General features: G+C 42.3%; 1 protein-coding gene across 1 annotated transcript in view; it reads right to left on the minus strand.

Moving 5' to 3' along the window:
* The window catches only part of NOTCH2 (notch receptor 2), an 85,948-nt gene that overhangs the window by 6,996 nt on the left and 55,957 nt on the right, over positions 1–22,995 (minus strand). The window contains exons 14-29 of the mRNA XM_074151774.1: positions 22,217–22,362; positions 21,579–21,698; positions 21,318–21,470; positions 18,283–18,511; positions 15,636–15,837; positions 12,914–13,067; positions 11,727–11,911; positions 10,757–10,889; positions 8,468–8,713; positions 6,357–6,469; positions 5,264–5,793; positions 4,145–4,492; positions 3,766–3,908; positions 2,786–2,996; positions 2,065–2,161; positions 1,384–1,552 (exon numbers count right to left, since the gene is read on the minus strand). Of these exons, the coding sequence (XP_074007875.1) occupies positions 1,384–1,552; positions 2,065–2,161; positions 2,786–2,996; positions 3,766–3,908; positions 4,145–4,492; positions 5,264–5,793; positions 6,357–6,469; positions 8,468–8,713; positions 10,757–10,889; positions 11,727–11,911; positions 12,914–13,067; positions 15,636–15,837; positions 18,283–18,511; positions 21,318–21,470; positions 21,579–21,698; positions 22,217–22,362 (3,179 nt within the window). The remainder of the gene's footprint in view (positions 1–1,383; positions 1,553–2,064; positions 2,162–2,785; positions 2,997–3,765; positions 3,909–4,144; positions 4,493–5,263; positions 5,794–6,356; positions 6,470–8,467; positions 8,714–10,756; positions 10,890–11,726; positions 11,912–12,913; positions 13,068–15,635; positions 15,838–18,282; positions 18,512–21,317; positions 21,471–21,578; positions 21,699–22,216; positions 22,363–22,995) is intronic.

Here is a 22,995-nt window from a genome sequence, read left to right on the forward strand (position 1 = left end):
TTTCTTCCCCAGACAGTAACTCAGCTGCTGGCTTCTGATGGTGCAGAGGGGGACAGCTTACAGCAGCTTGCTGCAAGCTTCACAGTTGCATCTAAATGGCAGGACAGCAACTCACAGGTCAGCATTAGTCCATTGCTATCGCTGGACACAGCTTTGAGCAAACTTGAAAATAAGCAGTCCGAAGTCTTAAGAACGTTATTGCCTGCACTTGAAAAGCTTCTACCCTGCCACACAACTAGAAGCTTCAATAGGGGAAATGAAGAAAAGCTTAAATTTGGCAGAAACTGATGGTTTATGTTCTCACACTCGTTACACAGAAATCCCTCCTTCCCTGTGCTCTGCATTTAGGAGAGCTAACGGGTCAATGAGCAGAAAAGACAATAGAAGGGAACTGAGAGAATGGGTCCAGTCATCATTAAATTGCATGGAAATATTCCCACAAAATCCAATAAAAAGCAATTGCAGCAATATCATCAGAATCACCTCTCCGCATATGAACAAGAGCCATGCTTGCAGCACTTCCAGCCAGGATAAAGTTCTTGGTCAACTCTCTGCTCTCAGAACACAGGAATCAGTTATTACCAGATGACCCACCCAGTCCCTTACCAGGTTACACAGCTTTAGTGCCACATTTATGAAAAGCAGCAGAGCATTCTTACTGCATCTAGTAATTTGAGGCTGAAAGAGAGCAAGCCTGCGTCTGTTAAAGAAGTCTCCTTCAAACTTCACTGTTGCGTTATGAATTCAATGAGCTGATCACCGTAAGCTGAGGATATAAATCAGTGAATAAAAAAAAATAAAAAAAAAATCATTAACAAGCTTGCTCCATTGCTGCTCTGTTCCAGCACAGATGTCTCACACACTGCTATAAGCAGGGTATACTGTCTGCCAAAAGTCATCTTATTCAGGAAAAGGCTATCCTTGCTTCCACCCCAGGTAATAGAGACCTCAGGCATAACCCTGATAAGTTGGTCCTTAGTGAAGTCTGGCATAAATCTCTGCAGTGATCCAGCTGGAGAAGCTGAAGTCGTTCTGAATTTCCAGAACAACTATGCATTCCAAATTTCTGCCCCAATGGCATTCTGACAGTATCTTTTAGGCACTGTTATAAAGGAGATCCCATAGCTGTAGTTTCTACAGATGCTTGCTAAGTGAACTCTTTTTCTCCTGGTTACATGATACTCCATGTACTACAGACCATGATCCAATCTCTCCAGTTTTCTTTTCTGGAGCGTACATGAGCTTTCCTTTACTATAAAATTTCTGCTGGTGTTACTGTACACTCCATATAATTTTTAAACATTGGCAATCCCAGCCATTGGAAAGAGGGGAGGGAGATCGGTGACTGGCTGGCAGAATACACGGACACTCAAGAGTACTGACCTGGCCCTCTGACATTGACATCCAGAACATCCACCTCTTGATCTGCTTGGGGTGGTGTAAGGGCTAATGACGTGCTCCCACAGACGTCTGCTGCCTCCAAGTGCTGCTGTGTCCACTGGCGCTGATCTATCTGCTCATCACCTTCTGGGAGCAAGGCTTGATCTTCAGCCTGAGTACAGGAAATAAGTAGTTGCTTCAAAATTCTCATCACATGGCCAAAGACACTGAAAGTTCTTGGGGTTCTCCGAGTGTTGGTTTTTTTTGTTTGTTTGGGGTTTTTATTATTTATTTTGGTGGATTTTTTTTTTGTTTTTGTTGTTGTTTTGTTTTAAGCTAATGACCATTTACCTCTGCTTTGCATTCTCAGGTTTCACACTTCCACCATACATTATCAGGCCCGAACTGCAAGACATTATGCTACCGTTAACCTTCTCTTCCTTTTGATGCAGCAGGGCCTAGGTATGGAGGGGACACTGGAACAGAAGTTACCTGGTTTCTCTACTGGCCTGTGGTGGCAGTGTTAACCCAAGGATTTGCTCCTCAGATAGCATTAGTTACATATTACAAATCCCTAAGCAAAGGGATGTTTTGAGCAAGAGGCATACTCTAGAAGCTAATACAGCTGTCTTCCTCACCAGCAGTTTCAATTTCAGGCAATATTCAAGTCTTGGAGCTCCTTACCTTTGCTCTCTTTGGTTGAGGTCCACCATCACCTGCCCAGTGTTCAGTTGGTCCAGAATCGGCCAGGTTACCCTCTGGTATCTGGACTGACAGATTTCTAACAAACAAGAAGAAAACATCACTTTGCAGGCTGACCAGGTGCTACTACTGATACTTAGAGTAGGCTGCAGAGACCAAGGATGGGATGCTTGTAAGTTTGGTAGCTTGCAAACAGAGGGACCAAGAAATTAGAAATCTCAGGCAGCTAACAGTGGCATTAAATGCATTTATAACTGCAAACTTGGTTAATTCAGTGGAAAGCCAAAACTGCATAAATAGGATTCTTCTTTCAAAACTTTCCATTATTTCTGAGTCATGTCTTTAATGCATTGAGAGGGATGCATTAAAAGTTCTTTGCCACCTATCAACCTAAAAATGTCTCACCTATTCCAGGAGGAAATGATGCAAACAGTACCCAATTGCTGAACTAAACGGAGTGGTAGAAAAGCAAACATAATCAGATCAGATTCCTTACTAGGATTTTATAAATTACAGTTAATTAATGTTCTTCTGTCCAAAAGAGATGTATTAAAACTTAGGGAAATAGCCTAAGAAGTTCTAGCTTAAAATGCAGCTTTCTCTATGGAGTAAGGTGCCTTTCATGAAAGATTCATACACCACATTCTCAAAATCCTCTAACACACTAATAAACACACTACCAGTGGCCTAAATGCAAACTTACTTGAGTCCAACAGCATCTTCCCCAACTGGCTCTCTGCGTTTGTGATTACTAGGATCCCTGCGCAGAATAAAGCCCTCTGGGAGCCACAGTGAGCCATGTTTGCGCTTACGCTTTGCCATCATCACACCCAAGAGAAGAATTAAGAGGATGATCAAAGCTGCCACAGCAAGCAGGTAAAGCAACTGGGTCTTCGGTGGTAACAAGGGCTCACCTAAAAATTCCAGTGAAAATACAATGAGATTAACAAAGCAGAGACAACGATCTTCAATCTACATACTTCGTGTTCTCACTCGGAGTCTTCCCCTCAGAGGGTGTATTGTCTCTATACTGTGATGAATTTAGAGCAAGGCTTGAAGAAGTTTAGGCTCTGCTGCAACTTTTCTAAGAATACATCCTGTCTTTCTGGCTTCCCTTGATCTTGTTTTTCAATATATTTTTTACAGCATATGACTGCTGAACTGAAGATCTTGCTCCTTCCCCAAGAGTCCTGCTGGCTGAAGACAGCCACCCTGCATCAGTGTAGAGAGCCCTGATCTACATAAAGATACGAGCACGACCCAACTAGGAATAGTGATATCACTAATCTAGTAAGAGATTGCAGCTGAGCCTCAGACTGAGGGAGAGGGGAGCAGAAATCAAAGGGATTACCTATTGTCAGAGGAGAAAACATCTGGTAGACAGAAATGCCCCCCACCCCTTCTCTCCAACGGCACCTTTTTCACCGAATTCATGGATTAGAGCCCATGAATGGCTTGAGATATTACTGTTTCTACGGGTATTAAAATGACTAGGCTCCATAATTAAATGCCCTGCCTTACTAACCAGATGTCCCCTCAGAGCAGAATAAGCATATTGCACATACATACTTCTGTAACTGGGGATGAACAAGTTAGCTCCCAGAAACCACACTGAACAGCGAGACATATTAAGATGATGATCAATAATCTAAGCATGAATTTTGCAAGCCCAAGTTTACTTACTTTGGACAGACACGAAAGGATAGGGCAACATGCCCTTGATGGCCTGAGCAGCTAAGAGAGCTGCAGCAGCTTCTGTGTTCTGAAAGCATTGCTCCGAATCCTCTGCGCACTGACGGTTGTCAATCTCCAGGAACACCTTGGTGCTGCAGAGACACAGTAAAAGGCCACGGAAGTCAGCGACAGAAACTTTTGCCAAAGCTGCAGCCTTTTAAGTTAGTTTAGTTTCCACCCCGGCACTGAATTTGCAGCTCATTAGCTTTACACTTCTCTATTTAAAAAACAAGACTACAGCCCTAGAAGGTCCAGAATGTGCCCAGACACTTACAAGCAAGACCCACCAGCATAACAAGGCCAGAGGAACACAAAGGCATCCACTCACCCAATGACCTCTTGCTCTAGCTCTCTGCGCTTGCGAATGACCACAAGTGATCGCCGACTCCGTGCTGCTGATTTCTCCCCATAGTATGGGAACACCATGGGGTTTCCCTGGGAGTCCAGCTTGATTCTCAGATTGGTGTGCAGAAGAGTTCCCAAAGTGCGCAAGAAGCTGCGAACATCACCCAGCAGCTCGTCAGGGGGCATCAAGACCACAATGATTAGGGTCCCTTCTGCCAGCTTCTCAGCTTTGTCACCAGCACAGTCCAGACCGTCCCAGCCACACTCCTCGCTATTACAGCCCTGGTCGCAGCGGCCATCTGCGTAGTGATCTGCACAATATTTGTCATACCTAGAACAGCAAAAGGGTTACAGGCAGCATATAGGACATACACATTCTGTACAGTATACCTGCAGTATAGGGGCCAGGGCCTTACACTCTTCATAATCATTTGAGGTAAAATAACATTCACATTCAGGATACAAGGAGAAGAAATATAACCCCAGGATAAGCTTGCAATCTGGCAGGGTGGAAGTAGGAAGCACAAAACACCCCAAGAACAAGTGTTTCAATTCTGGTACCAGTGGAAGAGAACTGTCTACTCTGTTTACTAAGATAAAGCTATATCACCTCCTGCATCACTGCGGGAGAATCATCACAGCAAAGCTGTAGCACTTATCACAGGTAACTGAAGAGAAAGAGGTGCCATGACAAACAAGCTGGAAAACACATCCAGTGGCAGCAAATACAGTTGGGATAAAAATACAGGAATTGCTGGTATGGAGTGAAATTCAGGATAGGAGGCAGTACTACGAAAATCTAGTACAAGGTGAAATGCCTCCTATTTACATTTCCACAGAAAGCAGGTTAACACGTTACCATTGCTCAGGCTACCAACTTAGTTCATAGCATTCAAATTCCAGAACTTCTTTCAAAAAACAGACAAAGAGTACACAAAGCAGCAGCAACTCCTTGATGCCAAACCTTCAGCAAGAGCAAGGACCAGCAACAGAAGCAACGGAAGAGATGGAAGCAGCAGGCATGAAGCATACCAACTGCTGAAAGTGCTAGCAGGAGACGTATTAGTGACACAAAGAAACCGTTCTCAGGATCAAGCCTTACTTGCATGTTTTGCTATTTTGCTGACATTCAAAGTTGTCGAACAGGCACTCGGGTGTGTTGCAGAACTCGTCACACTGTCCATTGAAAAGCAACCAGCAGCGCAATGAAGAGGAACAGTTGGCCCAAGGATCTTCCATTGTCAGGGAGCAGTCACCTCCGTCCCACTGGCAGGCGTGAGTGTTACAGTCTTCATCACAATAGCCATCTTTGGCTTTTTCCGCACACTGGGAATCCAAACATCCGCGGGGCTCTGGGCTGAAAGTTACGGGCTGTTCACACTGGCTGCCTTGGGTGTTAACAGGGCACTGACAATAATAGTAAGGAGGCTGAGAATGAGGGTGGCAGCTTCCACCATTCTGGCAGGGGGCACTGGCACAACCCGTGTTTGTCTGGCATTCCTCTCCCACAGAGAGCTTGGGGCAATAGCACCGTGGACCAGAAGATGTCTGGATGCACTGTTCCCCCTTCTTGCATTTCACTTGTCCACAAGTACTGTGGCTGCTGAACTCACATTTTGCTCCAGAATAACCCTACAGGGAAAAAAACCAAAGCAAAACAACCAGGCTCACAAAGTTATTCTTCAATGCTCTGAGGGCTGGAGGCAAGGTGTCATGTGCAAACCCTTTCTCCCCCATAATTCTTCTAGCCTCCTTGCAGGAGCCATGATTTTCTGGACCTAGTCTCAGGGATAAACTAGGAACTTACAAGGCTCTGGTATATTTAGAAATGGACTTAGAAGAGCCATGAACAAGGGGAATTCTTGCGCTAAGCACAGAAAACACAGGGCAGCAAAAAAATTGTTGAAATTTAATTGCAGGTTTAAGACAGAGAGGCCAGCTGTCCTGCCTCAACAGCAGAATTGTTTGGGGTAACAACAGGCAGCATCGCTTTCCTAGGGCACCTGGAAGCTCTGGGCTTCCCAGCTAAGTAGATAAACTAAAGGATGTGGATAAAGAGCGTCCAACGACACAGCTTTGCAAGTAGTACAGAAAAGATAATCTTCACCTACAGTGGGCCAGTGAAACTAATGAGACTTTAGCCAGAAAACTCTACAGCTGAGGCGGGCAATTCGGTTTCAGGGTACAGCACTTACCGGAGGACACTGGCAGATGAACCCGTCTGGCATATTGCTGGCAACAGCACAAGTACCTCCGTTCTGACAAGGCTTCCGGGGACACACATCTATTACACTCTCACAGTGACGACCTGAGATGTAGAGACGTGGGAAGAAGAGAGCAGAGAAATGTGTGTGTGTGCGTATCAAAAAGCCATCACAAAGCAAAACACTCCACTGAATAGCCAACGAGCCAAACACTCCAGCGAGACCTTTCCCTCAGAACAGGTAGGGCAGATAACACCTTACCTGCAGATAACATATGCTTTTTAAGGAGCTGCTTAAGTAGCAGTAGAGGAAGGCAGAACCCTAGAATCCACAAGGAGTAACTGGAGAGAGCCCACCTCGTCTGCCTCCTCAAGAATATGTGTGACCCAGCACAAAGACAGAAATTGCTGTTGTCACCCCCAAGGCACAGAGGCTGAATGTGCTATACCACCAGTTTGGGGGGTTCCTAAGACTTCTTTACTTTTGGGGAGATGTTCAATGAGTGCAAAGGTAAATCGCACCCTAACCATGAATGAACAACCCTCGGGACCAGATGCAACACGAGTGAATAGGAACGGCAAGCAGACTCTCCTCAGACTGACCAGCTAGACCGAGAGGTCTCACTGCACTGAGCAGCATTTGCAGCAGCTCTCAAACTCTGACACCAGACTTTAAAAAGATGAGGATGACCTAAGCATGACTTGGACCCCCAAGGAAAAAGTTAATAGAAGTCTCCACACATGTGCAGCCAAGACTGACTGCTCGCAGACTGGAGCAGACAGGGCAGGACAGCCCACAAAGTCCTGGCATCCTATCAGTCACAAACCACAGCAAAGCCACCCCATCGCCTCCCAGGCAGAAGGGTCAATGTGGAATGTGCAGAAGACGAACAGCTAGAGGAAGAAGCATGCTCCCCCTCTGTGCCTAGCATTTCCAGACAGATTTCATGTCTGAGACACAGCAGCTCTCCCTGCCCCTCCTAGGGTGCAGCAGGTCTGCACTCCCCACGTCGCAACATCCAGCAACCCTTCCATGAGAGCCAGAAGTAACATGAGGCATAATTCATAAAAGCAAGCTTAACAGAGGGGCTTAGATATAAATCTATCTGATGACCTGCACCGGTGTCCCACTAGTTAGCCTGGCTCCACTTCCCTCGTATGTCACTCTTTTAGGAACTTATTTTGTCAAGTCTAGGCAATACATTCAGAAACTACTACGTGAATTCTTCAGATGCATGTCTTTGTGATTTCTTTGCATTTGACAATCACAGATTTAGTGGAAAATCACAGCATCTTTAAACCTTAAGAAAAAAAAGAAGAGTAAAAACTAGTGGTAAAGCATGCAGAGAAGGTCACTGGTAAGCAGGGAAAGTGAAAGGTTTTAACGGAGGAAAACTGAATATGTAAGTTAAACTGACATGGAAACTGGAAAGCTGAAAGTTAAGACACATCTGGAGACTATTAGCCCAAACTTATGCCCAGTGGGAGGCAGAAAGCATAATAGCAGCAATACTAACAAAGAAGAGATCTAGAGAGAGTGAGAAATAAGTCTGCGCAGTGTGAAATTCTTGCAAAGTTGTGATTCAATGCTGGATTGTGGAAGGATCACATCACTAAGCTAGGAATGTACAGTCTGTCTATGCACAGAGTATTCCATCCTGATCACAACACCAATGTAACAAAGAAAGGGAGCAGGGAGTAGAAAAGGAGGCCAAAAGCTAATTATAGATACCATGACACTGATTTATAGAGAAAATTCATATGCTGCTTTGCAAAAGGAAAAGCCATGGAGAACCTGACACATGAACAGTTACACTTCCAGTATTAGATATGTGAAATTATGAAGGAGAGAAAAACACCGCAGGAAAAAAAATCCTGGCAGCCAAGTGTCTCAGGAGATTCCTTTGTTTGAGACAGCTCTGGAAGCCAAATTTCTTAGAAGGTTTAAAAGAAAGATTGGTTTAAAAACTGAGACATGGTGTAGGGAAACAATTACATATTGTAAAGGGAAGTGACTAGATAACATGACTGCCAGAAAGGGAAAGAATGACCATTTTTCAAGATATTACTCTGAAATTGGAAGCATGTTTACAACTAACTCACCAGTAAAAGCACTACGACAGATGCATGTATAATCATTTATCAGCTGAACACAGTCCAGACTTCCACGAGGGTTACAAGGATTAGAGAGGCATTCGTTGATATCTCCCTCGCATCGCTCGCCTGCAAAGCCTGGGAGACAAATACAGCTGTAGCCCCCGATCTGGTCAATGCACTGCCCTCCATTAAAGCAGCGGGGTCCTCCTGAGTCCGAAACACAGTCATCAACGTTCTCCTCACAGAAACGGCCTGTCAAGAGAGTAAAAAGCAACAATTTGACGATATGGTGTCATGGCCTCATTTCCTACACTGCTCATCAAGTTTTAAGACTACTTCACACACAGCCCCAGATATAAACAGGTAAAGGTCCCAGCTTAATGCAACCCATACCCCACGCGCTCAGCCAGCCTCAGATCAGACCTAGGGAGCAATGTGGTTTAGATCCAGTCTCTTCTCAATGGTAGGTCATACTGGTATTTAGTAGCTTTCATGCCTGGCTTAATTTAAGGGCATAATTAAAAACACAAAACCAAAACAAAACCAAAAAAAGATGGGCTCGATTTAGCCCTGCGCCTGAGCGGAGAGCCCTGCACTGCCCTTGCAAGGCTGCGAGCCTCCCACCATCCATTTCCCTTGGCGGTAACCCTGAAACTCAGCAAAGAGCATTTGTAGCGACATCATTAAAACAAGCAACAACAAACCCAACAGAAAAACGACTGTGATAAAACACAGACCCCTGGCCAGCATGCCATTCCTGCCGTTTGACTTCTGGGGACCTCCAGTACGCTCTCGGCACCGGCTGGGGATGGCAGTTTCTCCCTCTCCCTGCGGGGTTCCCTTGGTGCCTGGGGATGGCAGTTTCTCCCTCTCCCTACGGGGTTCCCTTTCAAGAGACCGTCTGGGCTCTGGTTCTGCCTTCAGCACACGGCATAATGGATAAAAGGGGACAGGGAGGGGTAGGGTTGAGCAAGGAGCTTTGTCCCTTAATACAGTTGATTCATCCGGAGCAAGTCCAGCCATTCACCTAAGCATGGAGGGTGCTTACAATGGCATCAGTAAGGCATTCATTTCAAACTGAGCCAGGGACAAAAGCTAAGTCTCGATATCATAAGTAATCATATCAATCTTTTCTAACTACTTTAATTTACAAAAATAAAAAGATCGTCGCATCCAAAAAGTAATTCATCTCAACAAATAAAGACTGAAGAGCTAATAGCAGTACATTCAGAACATCTCAAAGAAGGATGGGTGTTTTAGTACAACACAGAAATTCTGGCAATGCAGAAATTGGTACATAAATATATTGATATTTACAATGAAATAAGAACTTATCCAGACTGGGAAGATGTGCTGACAGCCACACTAAAGCGAATGAAATGGTAATATGCATAGGCAGGAGGCAAATATATTAGATTATTTTAAAATTTTACTTAAATTTACTTTATGACCCAAGAATTTACTTCTATCTGACACACATCTGGAGATTTTGCCCACATTCAGACAACACACTTCAGAAAGAAAAAGTAAGTTCAAAGGAATGTAAAATCTTTAACTGACTTGAGAAATAAACTTAAGAAAAAAAGTCAAGTGAGAAACCATCCATTGACGGGTTAAAATGTGCAATCCTGAATATTTTTAAAGGTAGAATTCAGGTCCGTCAGGTCAGATATAACAGGGAAATGGAAGCTTAGGTTTCAAGAAACATAACATCAACCAGGCTGTGGAATCATGCCTACTGAAAGCCACCATTATCTAACTGTTGACTTTTTTTTTTTTAAAGAAAGAGCTCTTAATAAAAGAGCACAAATTTGCTGAAATAGTTTAAGCTAGCCTGGAGGCACTGAACTTCTTTTACACAAAAGACTCCAGGACAGAGGACAATGCAGGGCCAAAACTGGAACAAGTAAAGGACACTGGAAATTATGCAAGAACTAAGCAAGTTTTCTATCTATTTCATAGCATCTTAGTCAAAAAGAAACCTTGGATTTACTGTATCAGAACAGATAATGCTGGGAGGGACCTTAATGGTAATCTAGTCCGTCTCCATTGCCAAAGACAGACCATACATTCCCAAAGGACACTGTCATGACCTATTCCTTTAAAAGAAAAAAAGAAAAAAAAAAAGCAGCATTTATTTTTATAGAGAAAGTATGTATCTCAAGGGAATCAGTGCACTTTGGGAACATTCTTTAAAGAAAATAATGCGTTCCCTTTAGGCTCTGCGTCATGAAACCAGCAGCCAGAAAGGAAAGTTCCCTCTTGTAACGTTCACTTAATTGCTGAGCTTCATACCCCGAGTTCCTGGTGGACAGGAGCACTTGAACTGATTGACGAGGTCTATACATGTTCCTCCATTCTGGCAGGGCTGAAACTGGCACTCATCCACTTCATATTCGCAGTTGACACCCTGGTATCCAGGCACACACTGCCAGTATAAAAATAAGTGTGAATAATCTTCTCCTAACAGATACATTAGTAGACATCTGAGAAAGGCTAACACAGACAAAACAAACCCTCGATGGGACAGATTATGGCTGCCTTTGTAGCTATACAACTGAAGCGATTTCAAGGGCTGCTCAGCCAGCCAGCTTAAGCACACAACTTGACCGTGTTTTGACTACTCAACAGCATACTGCATGTTCGAATTTTAGTGACTTTGATCCTGCCAAATACAGAGATCAAATCCCGATACCCTGCAGCACTGAGACTGGCTTAGGAGTTCTGACTTAAGGTTTACATAAAACTCATCCTCTCCTTCGGGGCATGAGCTTCCAAGGTGTTCTACTATTCTGAAAAGTTTAGGAAGGTTGATGTAACATAATCTCATGGTCTTCATGCTCTCTGCATCAGCTGTAGGAAACAGCAGTGGAAGGCATCTCCCACCCTGAGAGGCAAGGGATACTTAGCCATCTAACAGGGAGAATGCAACACTCCTTTAATTAATTCTACATACATTTTAATATAAACCACACCTGGAGCAAAAAGATCTTTCAAGATAAGAACTCCATCTCCAAAGAGGCAAGGAGTTCAAATGGTCATCACACATCTCTTTACAATCACATCTCTAATTCAGTCTTAAAAGCCTCTCAGGAGCGCTGCTTCTGCCACAGCTAAAATAAAAAACCTTTCCAGGTGCAGGTTGCTTTTATCCCCTCTTTGAAGCTATTTAACCACTTGCATGTGTTTCTGATCTCTTTTGATTCCTTTGCACTACAATGCTCTAAATGTTTAGACCCCTTCCTACTAACCCAGTGTGCATTACCTCGCACTGGTATCCGCCCAGGTGATCCCGGCAGGTAGCACCGTTCTGGCAAGGGCTGGAGTCACACTCATCCAGCTGCACCTCGCAGTAACTCCCAGTGTAGCCCACCTGGCACTGACAGCGGTGCGAGTTCCCAGCATTGAGGCAATGACCAGAGTGCTGGCACAACTGGTCCACCGCGACTCCTGAAACAAAGGGAAACACAGTGAGTAAACACGTAAAACACATTTGCTGCCAGTGTCGGTAGCTCAGCCCAGAATGAATACAGCTAGACACAACGAATTGAAAAGTTGAAACTCAAAAATTGAAGAGTTACTCTTCAAATCACAGTGGGTCAGAACCACCGCTGGCTTCCAAATGAAGTCACTGCTCTGTCCCCTTTGGATCATCGGCATCAACACTGGCATGAAGTATATGTATTGCTGTATTATTTTACCACGGGCTGGTGAATACACATCTGAAGTACTGCTGTTGCAGGACAAAGGCTCAATGTAGGTACGCAGAATGTCTGCAAAAGGTAGGGGAGCTTGACACCCTTCTCCTTTGACACTGAATCTGCTTGTTTGGATTTCCTAGACTGAAAGTGACATGACACTCTCCATCAGCCTGGGCTACAAGCCACCCTCCGGGAAGAAATTAACTTAAAAACCCAAATCTTTTACATGTGCATCATCTGAAGCAGAAAATTACTACTTTGGAGGGGCATGGTAATACCTATATAACTAAATAGTGCAATTTAGTAGACAGTATTCTCTGCGAAAATACTTACAAAGATCATGAGTTACAAGATGCCTTACTTGTACAAGGACAGTATGTCTTAAACCTGGCCTGCCTGGGATTTAGCAGAAAGGCAGAAATAGATGATGTGTTTTCCAAAAAGGTAGTCCACGTAAGACAGTATTACTGAAACTCTGAGACTTCATAAAACATTTAATTCTTCTTTTCTAATATTTTTATGGTAGAAGGTAGCTTCTTATGTCAGGGAGAATCAAGAAAGCCTTGACTCCCAAATAATACCCTTGCAGAGAGTTTTTTAGCTTGGAAGTGACCATGATCAACCACCTATAGGCAAAGCTCTCTGGGATTTCCAATGCATGCTGGATTCACAGGCATATGGGGAAAGGAGACACAGATTAATGACGTATGCGGAAACATTTTCAGTTAAAGCACAGAGGATGCTTATTTACCCCTTTGTGAAGCTGCCACTTGACATGAAACATTGGGCACATCGCAGTAAGCACCAGTCCAGCCAGGTGGGCAGACACATCGAGTCTGGGCTCCACTCTGGACACATGTCCCTTTATTCTTACAAGGAGACTTGCTGCACAGATCCATAAGTGCCTGGAGAGAAAAAACCACAACATGATATATGGCAAGAGCAGTAGGGAACACTACTCAGAGTACAAGTTCAAGAAGCAAAGAAAGGAAGCTAGGCTTTGCAAAACTGGTTCCATGTGGCACTGGAAAGAAAGGGACAGTACTTCCCAAGTCTAAGCCAGGTGTTTTACCGACAGTCTCAAGAGCTCATATGCCTAAGAAAGAGTAAACATACAGAGAAGTAAAGCCCAGATGGCAGCAACATTTCAAGAGTAAACTGATCCTCACACCTTGCTATGCAGAGGATCTTTGGCTGGAAGGGTTTGAGAAAATTCTGTTTTATCTCAGACTAGGCTTCTAGTCTGAGTTCCACATCAGTAGGAGGCTTCCAGCTACCAAAAGTAACAGGTGCCCCTTCTTTTCCCAAACTCCCCCCCCACCTTCACTGCTTTTTGAGGATGACAGATGTGTTTCACATTTTGATCTTTGCTCTTCCTTTTTGTCACTAGCTCACCATACCTCCTTTTGGCCCCATTTGCTCTAGTATGCTCTCTGAATTTTCCTGGCTTCTGAGATTCAGTTGAAACCCCACAACTGTTTCTGAACTGAAGACAGGCCAAAATATACTGCTTTTCCTGATTCCTTATATAAAACAAAGTTTCCAAACAAAGAGACTAAAACTCAGTAAATCATCATATGAAAGTGGTGAAGACCCAAAATAACTGTCTGACCTAATATAAACCAGCCACTAACCATCATTTCCTTTTTGAGCACTTAGTCTTCAAAGTAATACAGCTATTTGATTGATTTGAAGCTGACTTGAGGGAAGGATGAGGTTTTTAAAGCGAGTAGTACTGAATTTTGGCCATAAAATGTCATTTCAATTGCAGAAAATTCTGCTTTTCAGATGCAAACTGTCTCCTCACAAAGATTAAAGTAGAAAAATCTGTGCTTTCACAGGCAACCTAAAAGAAACTTGGAATTAAGTTTTATCACATGTAGTTGAGCGTGAAGAAGAAAAACACTGAGCCTCTTGCTTCTGCATTTGTAATGAGTAGCTGACTGTTTTACATGCAAATTCTATAACTTATGAATCATTGTCTGATTTTGTACTGCTTATTTAGCTTTCCTAATTAGGTCAAGACAGTTTACCACTAAGACAAGAACTACAGTGTAGCTGTAATCTATAAATCTCTCCAATACAGCTTTGAATAGTACTTATAAATTTAGAAAGTTCTGATTCCTTGTATAAAATGGGTAATGCATTACGATCAAGCTTCTCTGAACATAAAACAGACTTTCTGAGAAACTACAACATTTAATTTGGGGACAGGAGCATAATCCTTTTCTCAAGTAAAAACAAAGCAAACATAACAGAAGAGGAACTACTGAACTTCACAGTACTTTACGATCCCTCTCAATGCTAATTCTCCCCATGAGATTTAAGTCGTGTGCCCAGAATGCATAATTAGGGTAGCAGAGGGGCTGCTTTTTTATATCACTTCATTACTTTGCATTCACTTCCACCATTAGCAATACCTAGAAGCCAACCTGACAATTTAACGTCTAGCAACGCGCTACTGGAAAAACACCTCCCCCACTGCCACTAAAAAGTTTCTTCTAACACCCACTGCTTTACAAAGGCACATTGGCACAAAAGACACTTACAAAATTCTTACAAAATTGTAGTGTTTCCCAGTAGTTTAAGAAATTCACAATTATTTTTCTTTTTAAATGGCAGCACTCAGACTGCATATGAAGGAAGCCAATATCATGTTTACTGTTCCAAAGCTAGAAACAGTCTCAAATTGTTCTTGATGTTTTGATAAGTATAGAATAAAAGGAAAAAAACCTCTGATTTAAAAAATTAAATCAGCATTCTGTTTCCACGGTGATATGCCAAGTTTAAAGTTTTTAATAGGTACTAGTTAGTCAGTATGGGTTTGCAGCACCTATGCTCAACTGTGGAAAACTGTAAATTGCCTGAAGTTAAGTCAGCAAGGAAGGCTAGAGCTTTTTATTGACGTTGTGAACAGGACAATCATGTCAGTTACTGCCCCAAGACATTTTCTGGCTTCTTATGGAAAAAAATAAATCTACAGTCAACCCAGAATAACTACACCTCCCTGTAAAAAATAAACCAGTAAAATCAAGGTCCTGCTAATCAGATGGATATTTTGCCTTTTGGTTTGTGTTTGCCGTTTTAATACAGGATTCTGCCTTCAGCCAGGACAATTTTATGCTTCAAATGAAATACAGCCATTTTCAAAGCTAACAGCTGTTTTTCATTTAAGAAGAAAACTAATCTAGAAAGTTCCAATGACACCTGTCCTCATAAATAATCAAGCATTTTTCTCCTCCTTGCAAACAGACACTTTTGATATCCAGGGTTTTTAATGGGGGCACCTGCTCCATTAGACAGAAGCGCTGGACTTACTCTTCCTGGGGCTAACGGGCCAACCACCTTTACCAGAACTGAAGGAACAAGAGCTCTGACACATCTGGTACTTCACATCTAGCCCTGTCACTTCTGCTGCTGGACAGTTTAAGCAACAGTGCCCTGTGCAAAACAGGCAAGAAAATGTCACCCACCTGACAGTTCTTCCCAGTATAACCCAAAGGACATATACATCGGTATGCGCCCAGGCTGTCCACGCAAGTGCCTTTGTTCAAGCAAGGATGTGAATCGCACTCATTAATTTCCGTGAGGCAGAAGGGTCCTGTAAATCCCACCGGACACTGGCAAGTAAAGGAATTGATCCCATCCACACAAGTACCTCCATTGAAACAGGAGCTGCAAGAGAGTGAGAGCAAAGGTAAGATGAGATAAAATGCAACCAGCTCACAGCCAAAACAGCACATAGACATTACTGGAATGAGAGGGAAAACCAGATTACAGGATCTGCTGACCACCGTCAAGTTCCTGCTAAAGAAGCATAAAACAGGTTAACAGCAATTCAAGGAGACTCCAGCTCATTGTTTTCTACCTTGACAGGCAAAGAAAGTAAAGCAGGGTTTCAATGAGTCATTAGTGATGGAGTTAACTTATTTAATGAAATCTTCCCAGCTACAACGTGACCACAAACAGTAAAGTAACAGGCAGGCGTGTGGCTTGCTCAAACTGATAAATTTTATACAAATTTTATTACAAATTACAATTGTATTACAAATTATGAGAAACAAAACAATTTGCCTTTTTTTTTAAAGCTTCAAAGGAGTAAAAGGTATGTTTTCTCAAGGAAAAACGTTGTATAACATGCAAAACGCAAGCATGTTCTTCATTGAACTCATGTGAAAGTATTGGTATTGCTAAATTCTTTCCTCGTCTTCTCATGAGAACCTTAAGTCCTCGATTTGTAAAACTACTCATACATGCCCTGGCAGAATTCAGATCAAAGGAAATATTCCCCCCGCCCCAATCTTCTCCTCATAAGAAATTCTGCCAGATTAGGTGTCCTATGGAGATGTGACTGGGAAAGTTAGGAGAAGTGATGCCTCATGCAAAATTGCCTCCTTTTTCCTTCTAAAGAAATGCCTGCCAGGAAACTCCCGCTCCTCTGAAAATAACCCTAGATCAGACTCAAGATAATCAGTTTGATAAAGTACACAAAACGAATTCATGCTTGTTATCTGTCCTGTGCGCTGTCAAAGGGTACTTCCATCAGAGAAGCCACTGACTCACCTCCTTGAACTTCTAGTGCAAGTTTCTTGAGTAGCTAAATTCTGACTGTGATTATGGTTGAGATGTCAACATTAACCTATTCATTAGAGATGTTCCTCTGCCTTGTGGGCTGAATTCTGTTTTACAGGGAGCAGAAACTACTGTTTACATTCACGGCAAAACAGGAAAGAGAAGACAGAGGAACTGTCAATCATGTGGCGTGTTTCACTGAAATGGGGTACCCATCTCCAAAAGAAGATGGCACTCTCTCACAGGCAGCTTCTCACATAAGACATGGAAGAATTATTTGCACAGAATTCAAATTAGCCAACCACCATGGTGTTCTTAAGTATAGCTCAGGAAATCTTGGTTGGGAAGGTGTGACTGGTTCAGCTTGGCAGAGCATTGAAAATTGCTACATCCTTCATTCATACCTGCAAGACTGGTTTCTGTCCTGACTGATAACGAAAACAAAAACAGGATGCACCTCAAGGAAGAACCAGGCGTTCTGCTAAAACACCCAACTTATTTCACTTGATTAAACAACTGTTGTGCAAATTAAACACACCCTCATCACTGACACAATCCATTTCTTAAGCAAAAGATATTAAAATACTTCCTCCCCCACAAATGCAATTTTATAAAAGGTAAGAAAGATCTTTTCTTGTGCGTAGAAAACCGATGACACTACCAAGAGTTGCATTTAGGCATCTTAATTTTTTCTGGTAACTAGACTAGAACAGACTATTTTTTTAATTGTGTTTTTTTTAACCACCTCAAGCTTTATTAGAAATTGTTTCCATTTGAGAATCTGAAGTTACTTACATCAGTCCTAATAAAGCTTGAAATAAATATGCAGGAAGATGATGGATACACAAGGTTAACTATCAGAGAGCTTTTAAAACTACCATTTATATAAGGACCAGGTGTCAAGCATTTTAACTGAGTTCCACACCTCCCCCCACTTCAGGATGACCTCAGGTTTTATCTCAACACTGCTAAACCACATCCAATTTGTGAGCATTAGAAAATCACTGATGATTAAACCTTTCCAGTACAGAATTTGTGGATTTAGTATTCCTCCTGGTTGCTTCTTCATACTATTTGCAGTCAATAACTCAGGGCTAATTTATTTTTTCTGCCTTTCTGAGAGTTGGCCATCACTTCCATTTTTGCAGCTTTTGTATTTCTCAACACAGAAACTGTTCGTAACCAATCAATTACTTCCCCTCCCCATCTGATAATGGCCTTGTAAAAATATAAATTATTTATGTTTTAATAGCATCTGTTACTGTCTTAACGTTTGTTAAACACTGTCATATTCCTCCTGTAATGGAACTAAGCTTCTAACTAGTCATGCAAACTGAAGACCAACTTTTGACAGGCAACTGTCTTTCAGCTGGCATCCTGCACAAGGAAAGCGAGTTTTCCTTGCATGACTCACCAGCAGGTCTTGGTGACAAAAGGCAGGAAAACAGATTCTCATCACTGAAAACTGCTTCTGAGTAGGACTGACCTCAAGCCACGAGCACACATTGTGTGGCTCCTTAGCGCAGCAGCGCAGGGAAGTTCTCTCACCTCTCAGTGCATTCATCGATGTTGTTCTCACAGTTGGTTCCCTCAAACCCAGGCTGACACTTGCACGTGTAGCTGTTGACATAGTGGGTGCACGTGCCTCCATTCCTGCATGGTTCACTCAGACACTCATTGGTATCTGTTTGACATTTATCTCCGTGGAATCCAGGCAGGCAAATGCATGAGAAAGAATTTATCCCATCCACACACGAAGCTCCGTTTTGGCAGGGATCTAAGATAGAAGCGTTACAGGAACTGTTAAAATAGGTAACAGTCAAAGGCCAGGCGTGGAGTAGTAGCTTTTGGGAAAAATGTATCACACAGCTCAGAGCGTGACCGACTACTGACAAGTTTTTCTGAGCCACTTTATGGAAGAAATAATTGCAAAGCATTACCAGTAACAAACTCACAAGAAGGCGCGGATCAAAGCCAAGCTTCAAGGCCTAAAGGTTTCTCTGCTGGGATTTGTTCAGCCAAAACCAACAAAACCAGACCTAAAGTCTCTTGGTTTAAAAATCAAACTCCTCTTTTTAAATAAATGCCTGCTGAGAACGACAATAAAAACAGCAACTGTTTCTTCTTCCTTATCAAGTCTTATTCATAAGAGAACTCAGACTGTTCTCTCTCTTCCAGACACTGCTCAACACACAAAAGAACTTGTGTGCTTCATTTTAAGTATGAAAGCAGTCCAGTCAAATCAAATGTGTACGTGTAAATTACTATATATATGAGCACTTATATGTTACTGAGCACTTGGTATTTTTCCCAGTATCAAAGGCTGACTGGAGGAAGGCTGGCAGAAAAGCTCACAAATTCATACACAACCTTGGATTCTTCTCACCTCTGCATTTCTTGACATTTTCTTTATCACTACCATGACCTTGCTACTTGTGTATCACCATTTTTTGGTCTAAGCCACCCCCTACTACTGTTTTCCCTCTACTTCCACAAGTACTGCCTGAAAGAGCTCTGCCATTCATTGATTTCTTCCTCCCTTACTCCTTCCACTTTTGGATTTAAGACCTACGTTACTGTGTCAGATACTGCCTCTGAAGCCAGTTTCCTTTTCTACTCTGCATTTCCTAGACCAAATGCCTATGGAAACGAAGGCAGGGAGGGAACCTGGGAGGGGGGAGGAAAAGGGGAAACAGGAAGGGAGATTAAAAAAAGGTTAAGAAGCTGGTTTTTTGGATCTATGACTATCTTTAAGTTCTACTAAAATACAAACTTTAAAAGGCAAATAGACTCCACCAAAAATTTGCAGTTCAACATAAGTACAAAAATCATTGTGTTCACAGTAAATGAAGAAAACAGATGTGAAAGGTAATTAAAGCTCATTTATTGACTGAGAAATGTGCTCTTATGATAAAAAATTGTGTTATGAGACACACCTGCATCCAGTTAAAGGTCATCTGACTACTGCAGAGAAAAAGCACATTCGAAGTGAGACCCCTGGCAGCTACAAAATGCTGTGTCTATGGCAGCCAGCCATTTATGACTGAAGCCAAAAGCTGCACGTTAATTTTCTGTGCCGCACATTTACTGACAGAAAAAGGAGACTTAAGTATCAACTTCTCAGTAAGTTCTTCTTGTTGGAGGGTTTGTTTGCTTCATAGATTAAAGACATTTGGCTCAAGCCGTGGAAGGTTTTTGTTATGCTAAATGAAATCAGCTGTAGCATTGATTTCAAATTCTTCTTCAACCTCATGGGTGTGCTGCCTAACAGACAACATGGGATGAATCTCACAGCTCTCAGAACACTTAGGAATATAGAGAGATTTCCCAGCTCTTCAACAGAGAAAGACAAATGCTTGAAAAACGTTTTTATCTTCAGACATCCACATAAAAACTAACAGGACAAGAAATAATTTTGTTGGCTTCAGCAAGCAAAGCTCTGGGTCAATGCACCAATGTGACATCTTCTGTACTATACCTGTTTGCTCAGAAAGAGGGGATCAAAAGCTCAAGCCGAGCCAGATGTCTTAGAAGTTCTTGCAGCAGTGCTGCTTTGCGGTCTCCTACGCTAATTCTTCCTAACAGACTTGTTTGGATCCTTCCCTACAGCAGTCACAAATTAAAATTTTTTTCAATGCAAAATACAACTCTCTAAACTCATACCTAAAGTCTTTAAGAATTTGGTTTGGTAATTTAAAAAAGCTAATAAAAAATAGAGGTTTGGATTTGGGTTTTTTTTCGTTGTTTGGTTTTTTTAGAGAGACAGCCAATTAAAAAATTACAACATTGTGAACTCCTCCAAGGTTTGATAAAGCACTTTTCAAATAGTAACAGATGAACTTTTAAACACATGACACTTCTCAGGAGACTCTGATTTCATCTGATGATGATACAGAATATGCCCAGCAAGAAAAAGAAGTTACTATGTATTTGGTTTCCCTTGTAAACAGCAATGTGGAGGGCATGAAATTAACATTTGCTTTCTTGTAATTTATACAATTTCAGTACTAATCAGTGTATGGGCTATCCCCCTGCAACTGACACCTATTCCGGAACAGAGTGCCTTCCTGCTGCTTAATTTGCTTTCAAATATGGATTAACTGGAACAGCAACAGGACCCACTCTTTCCAGAATATTAATGTCAGACAGAGACATTTCAGGAAAGACTGCTATACCCCAGATTCCCACCACACCTCAATCAAGCTTAACATACCTTAACAGGTAAGCCCTGCAGTGTTACTTTGACTTGGTGTATTAAAATTTCAGGCAAATATAATTCTTCGTTTAACAGTGTTCCTTGTTAAAGTATGTAAACGCTAAGGACCTTTTCAAGTTAAGAATCTGTGAACAACCCCTACTATCATTTAGAACACTGTAGTCCATTTCTAGCAGCTGAACATGGTGGATTTCGACTGCCTCAAACATGCAAGTCTTAACAAAAGCTGAGGTTTGGGTTTTTTGTCTTTCTGGTAAGATATTATGTAAGACCTTTCACAGTATCTGTCAAATAGTAGTCATCAACAGCACAGCAAAATTATTTCTAGGAAGAACTGGAAAACACAGAACAATCTGCTGATACTCACTTGAAAGGCAGTCATCAATGTTACTGTCACAGTCACCTCCAGTAAAGCCTGGCCGACATTCACACAGGTAACTGCCTTGAATATTATGGCACAGAGCATGATTTTTGCAGGGCTTGGAGAGACATTCATCAATATCCACTGTGCACCTCTCCCCTGAAATACAGAGTCCAGAAGTAAGACCCCTCATAAGGCCATGGTCAAAAGGCTGAATGCCAACACAGATCAGCGTTGAAAGTACAGTATGTTCCCCATCCGCATTACCTTCCCAGCCAGGGGCACACTGGCAGGTGTAGCCTTCAGAGTCAGGAGATTCCTGGCAAATTCCCGAGTTCTCACAAGGATCGGGGGAACAAGGAGCAACCACCACCTGGCAGTTCACACCTGGAGAGCAGAAGGGGAAAAAACAGGAGAGTATGCTGCTAAGAGCTTGGTGCTTCTTGGAGGAACAAGTAAGAGACTGTAACTCGCATCATTATCCTACACAGCAGGGGACAGCATTTCCATATTTGAAAAATCTCAGCAGAAGGAAAAGGAGAGCAGGGTACTCCTCATGGGCTCAGCGGGTACAAGCAGACAGCAGCCACGGTAATTCCGAGTTCGACGTCCCTTCAATTCTCAGTACATTTATATAGCTCAGTATAACTTTCTTACAAAAAAAATTAAACTGAACTGCCAACAGGACATTTCTTAATGAGTCCTAACAAGGCTTAGATATGGTCTTATTAAGTACTCCACTGCTGTATCATGTCTAAATGACTGTAATTTAACTCTCTACAACCATGGCATTTCCCCTCTTGAGTCTTATTTCCATGAAGTTTAATGAAAAGATTAAAATGCCACTAAGGGTGCAATGAAGTGGAAAGGAAGAAGAAAACAGAAACTTCTCTCCGCATTTTCACCTTTGAATCCTTTCCTACAGGTACATCTGTATCCATTCAACAGATCCTCACAAGTTCCTCCGTTCTGGCATGGGTTTGATTTACATTCATTCCCTTCTGTAGAACAGTAATCTCCTATCCAGCCTGGATCGCAGACACACTTGTACCTTTAAAGGCAAAAACCACAGCAATTTTAGAGCATTCTGAAATAACTCTTCTACTAGCCAGTTTCTCCTGGATTAGTTTTGGAGAGAAAACCAGAAGACCTCTCTTTAGGAGAGTCCTAAGTTTTATTTAGACTGCTTACCCCAGCTGCATAGTTTTGAAAATACTGAAAATAAGCCCTCCCTTAAAACCACACTTCCCTCTGTTACAGTTTTCACAAAGTGCTCAGTCAACCAGCAATATGTTTCTGCTTTGATAAGACCTCTCAACACATTTAAACAAAGACAGAAAAAAAGATTTTGAAAAGTGGAGGGGAACAATAGGTTGCAAAGATAACTAGACTGATTTAATACAAAGTAGTGGTTACAAATGAAAACAGCTGGCTGGGAGCAGGAGCAGTATTCTCCATCACGTTTCAAAATCTGAAGTAGAGCAGCACTCCACCCATATGACACAGAACCAAGGACTCGGTGAATCACCTTGGACTCAGGCCACACAACACACACACTGGCCTCCCTCCCTGTCATGCAAACAAGATTTATTTTACCTGGCACCGAGTGTAAGGTGTACATGGGCATAAATATGAATGCAGGTGACAGATAACAGACAAGACGAACCAAAACATTTGTTTTCCA

Source organism: Numenius arquata, chromosome 8, assembly GCF_964106895.1.
Source record: "Numenius arquata chromosome 8, bNumArq3.hap1.1, whole genome shotgun sequence".
In the NCBI taxonomy this organism is placed as follows: domain Eukaryota; kingdom Metazoa; phylum Chordata; class Aves; order Charadriiformes; family Scolopacidae; genus Numenius; species Numenius arquata.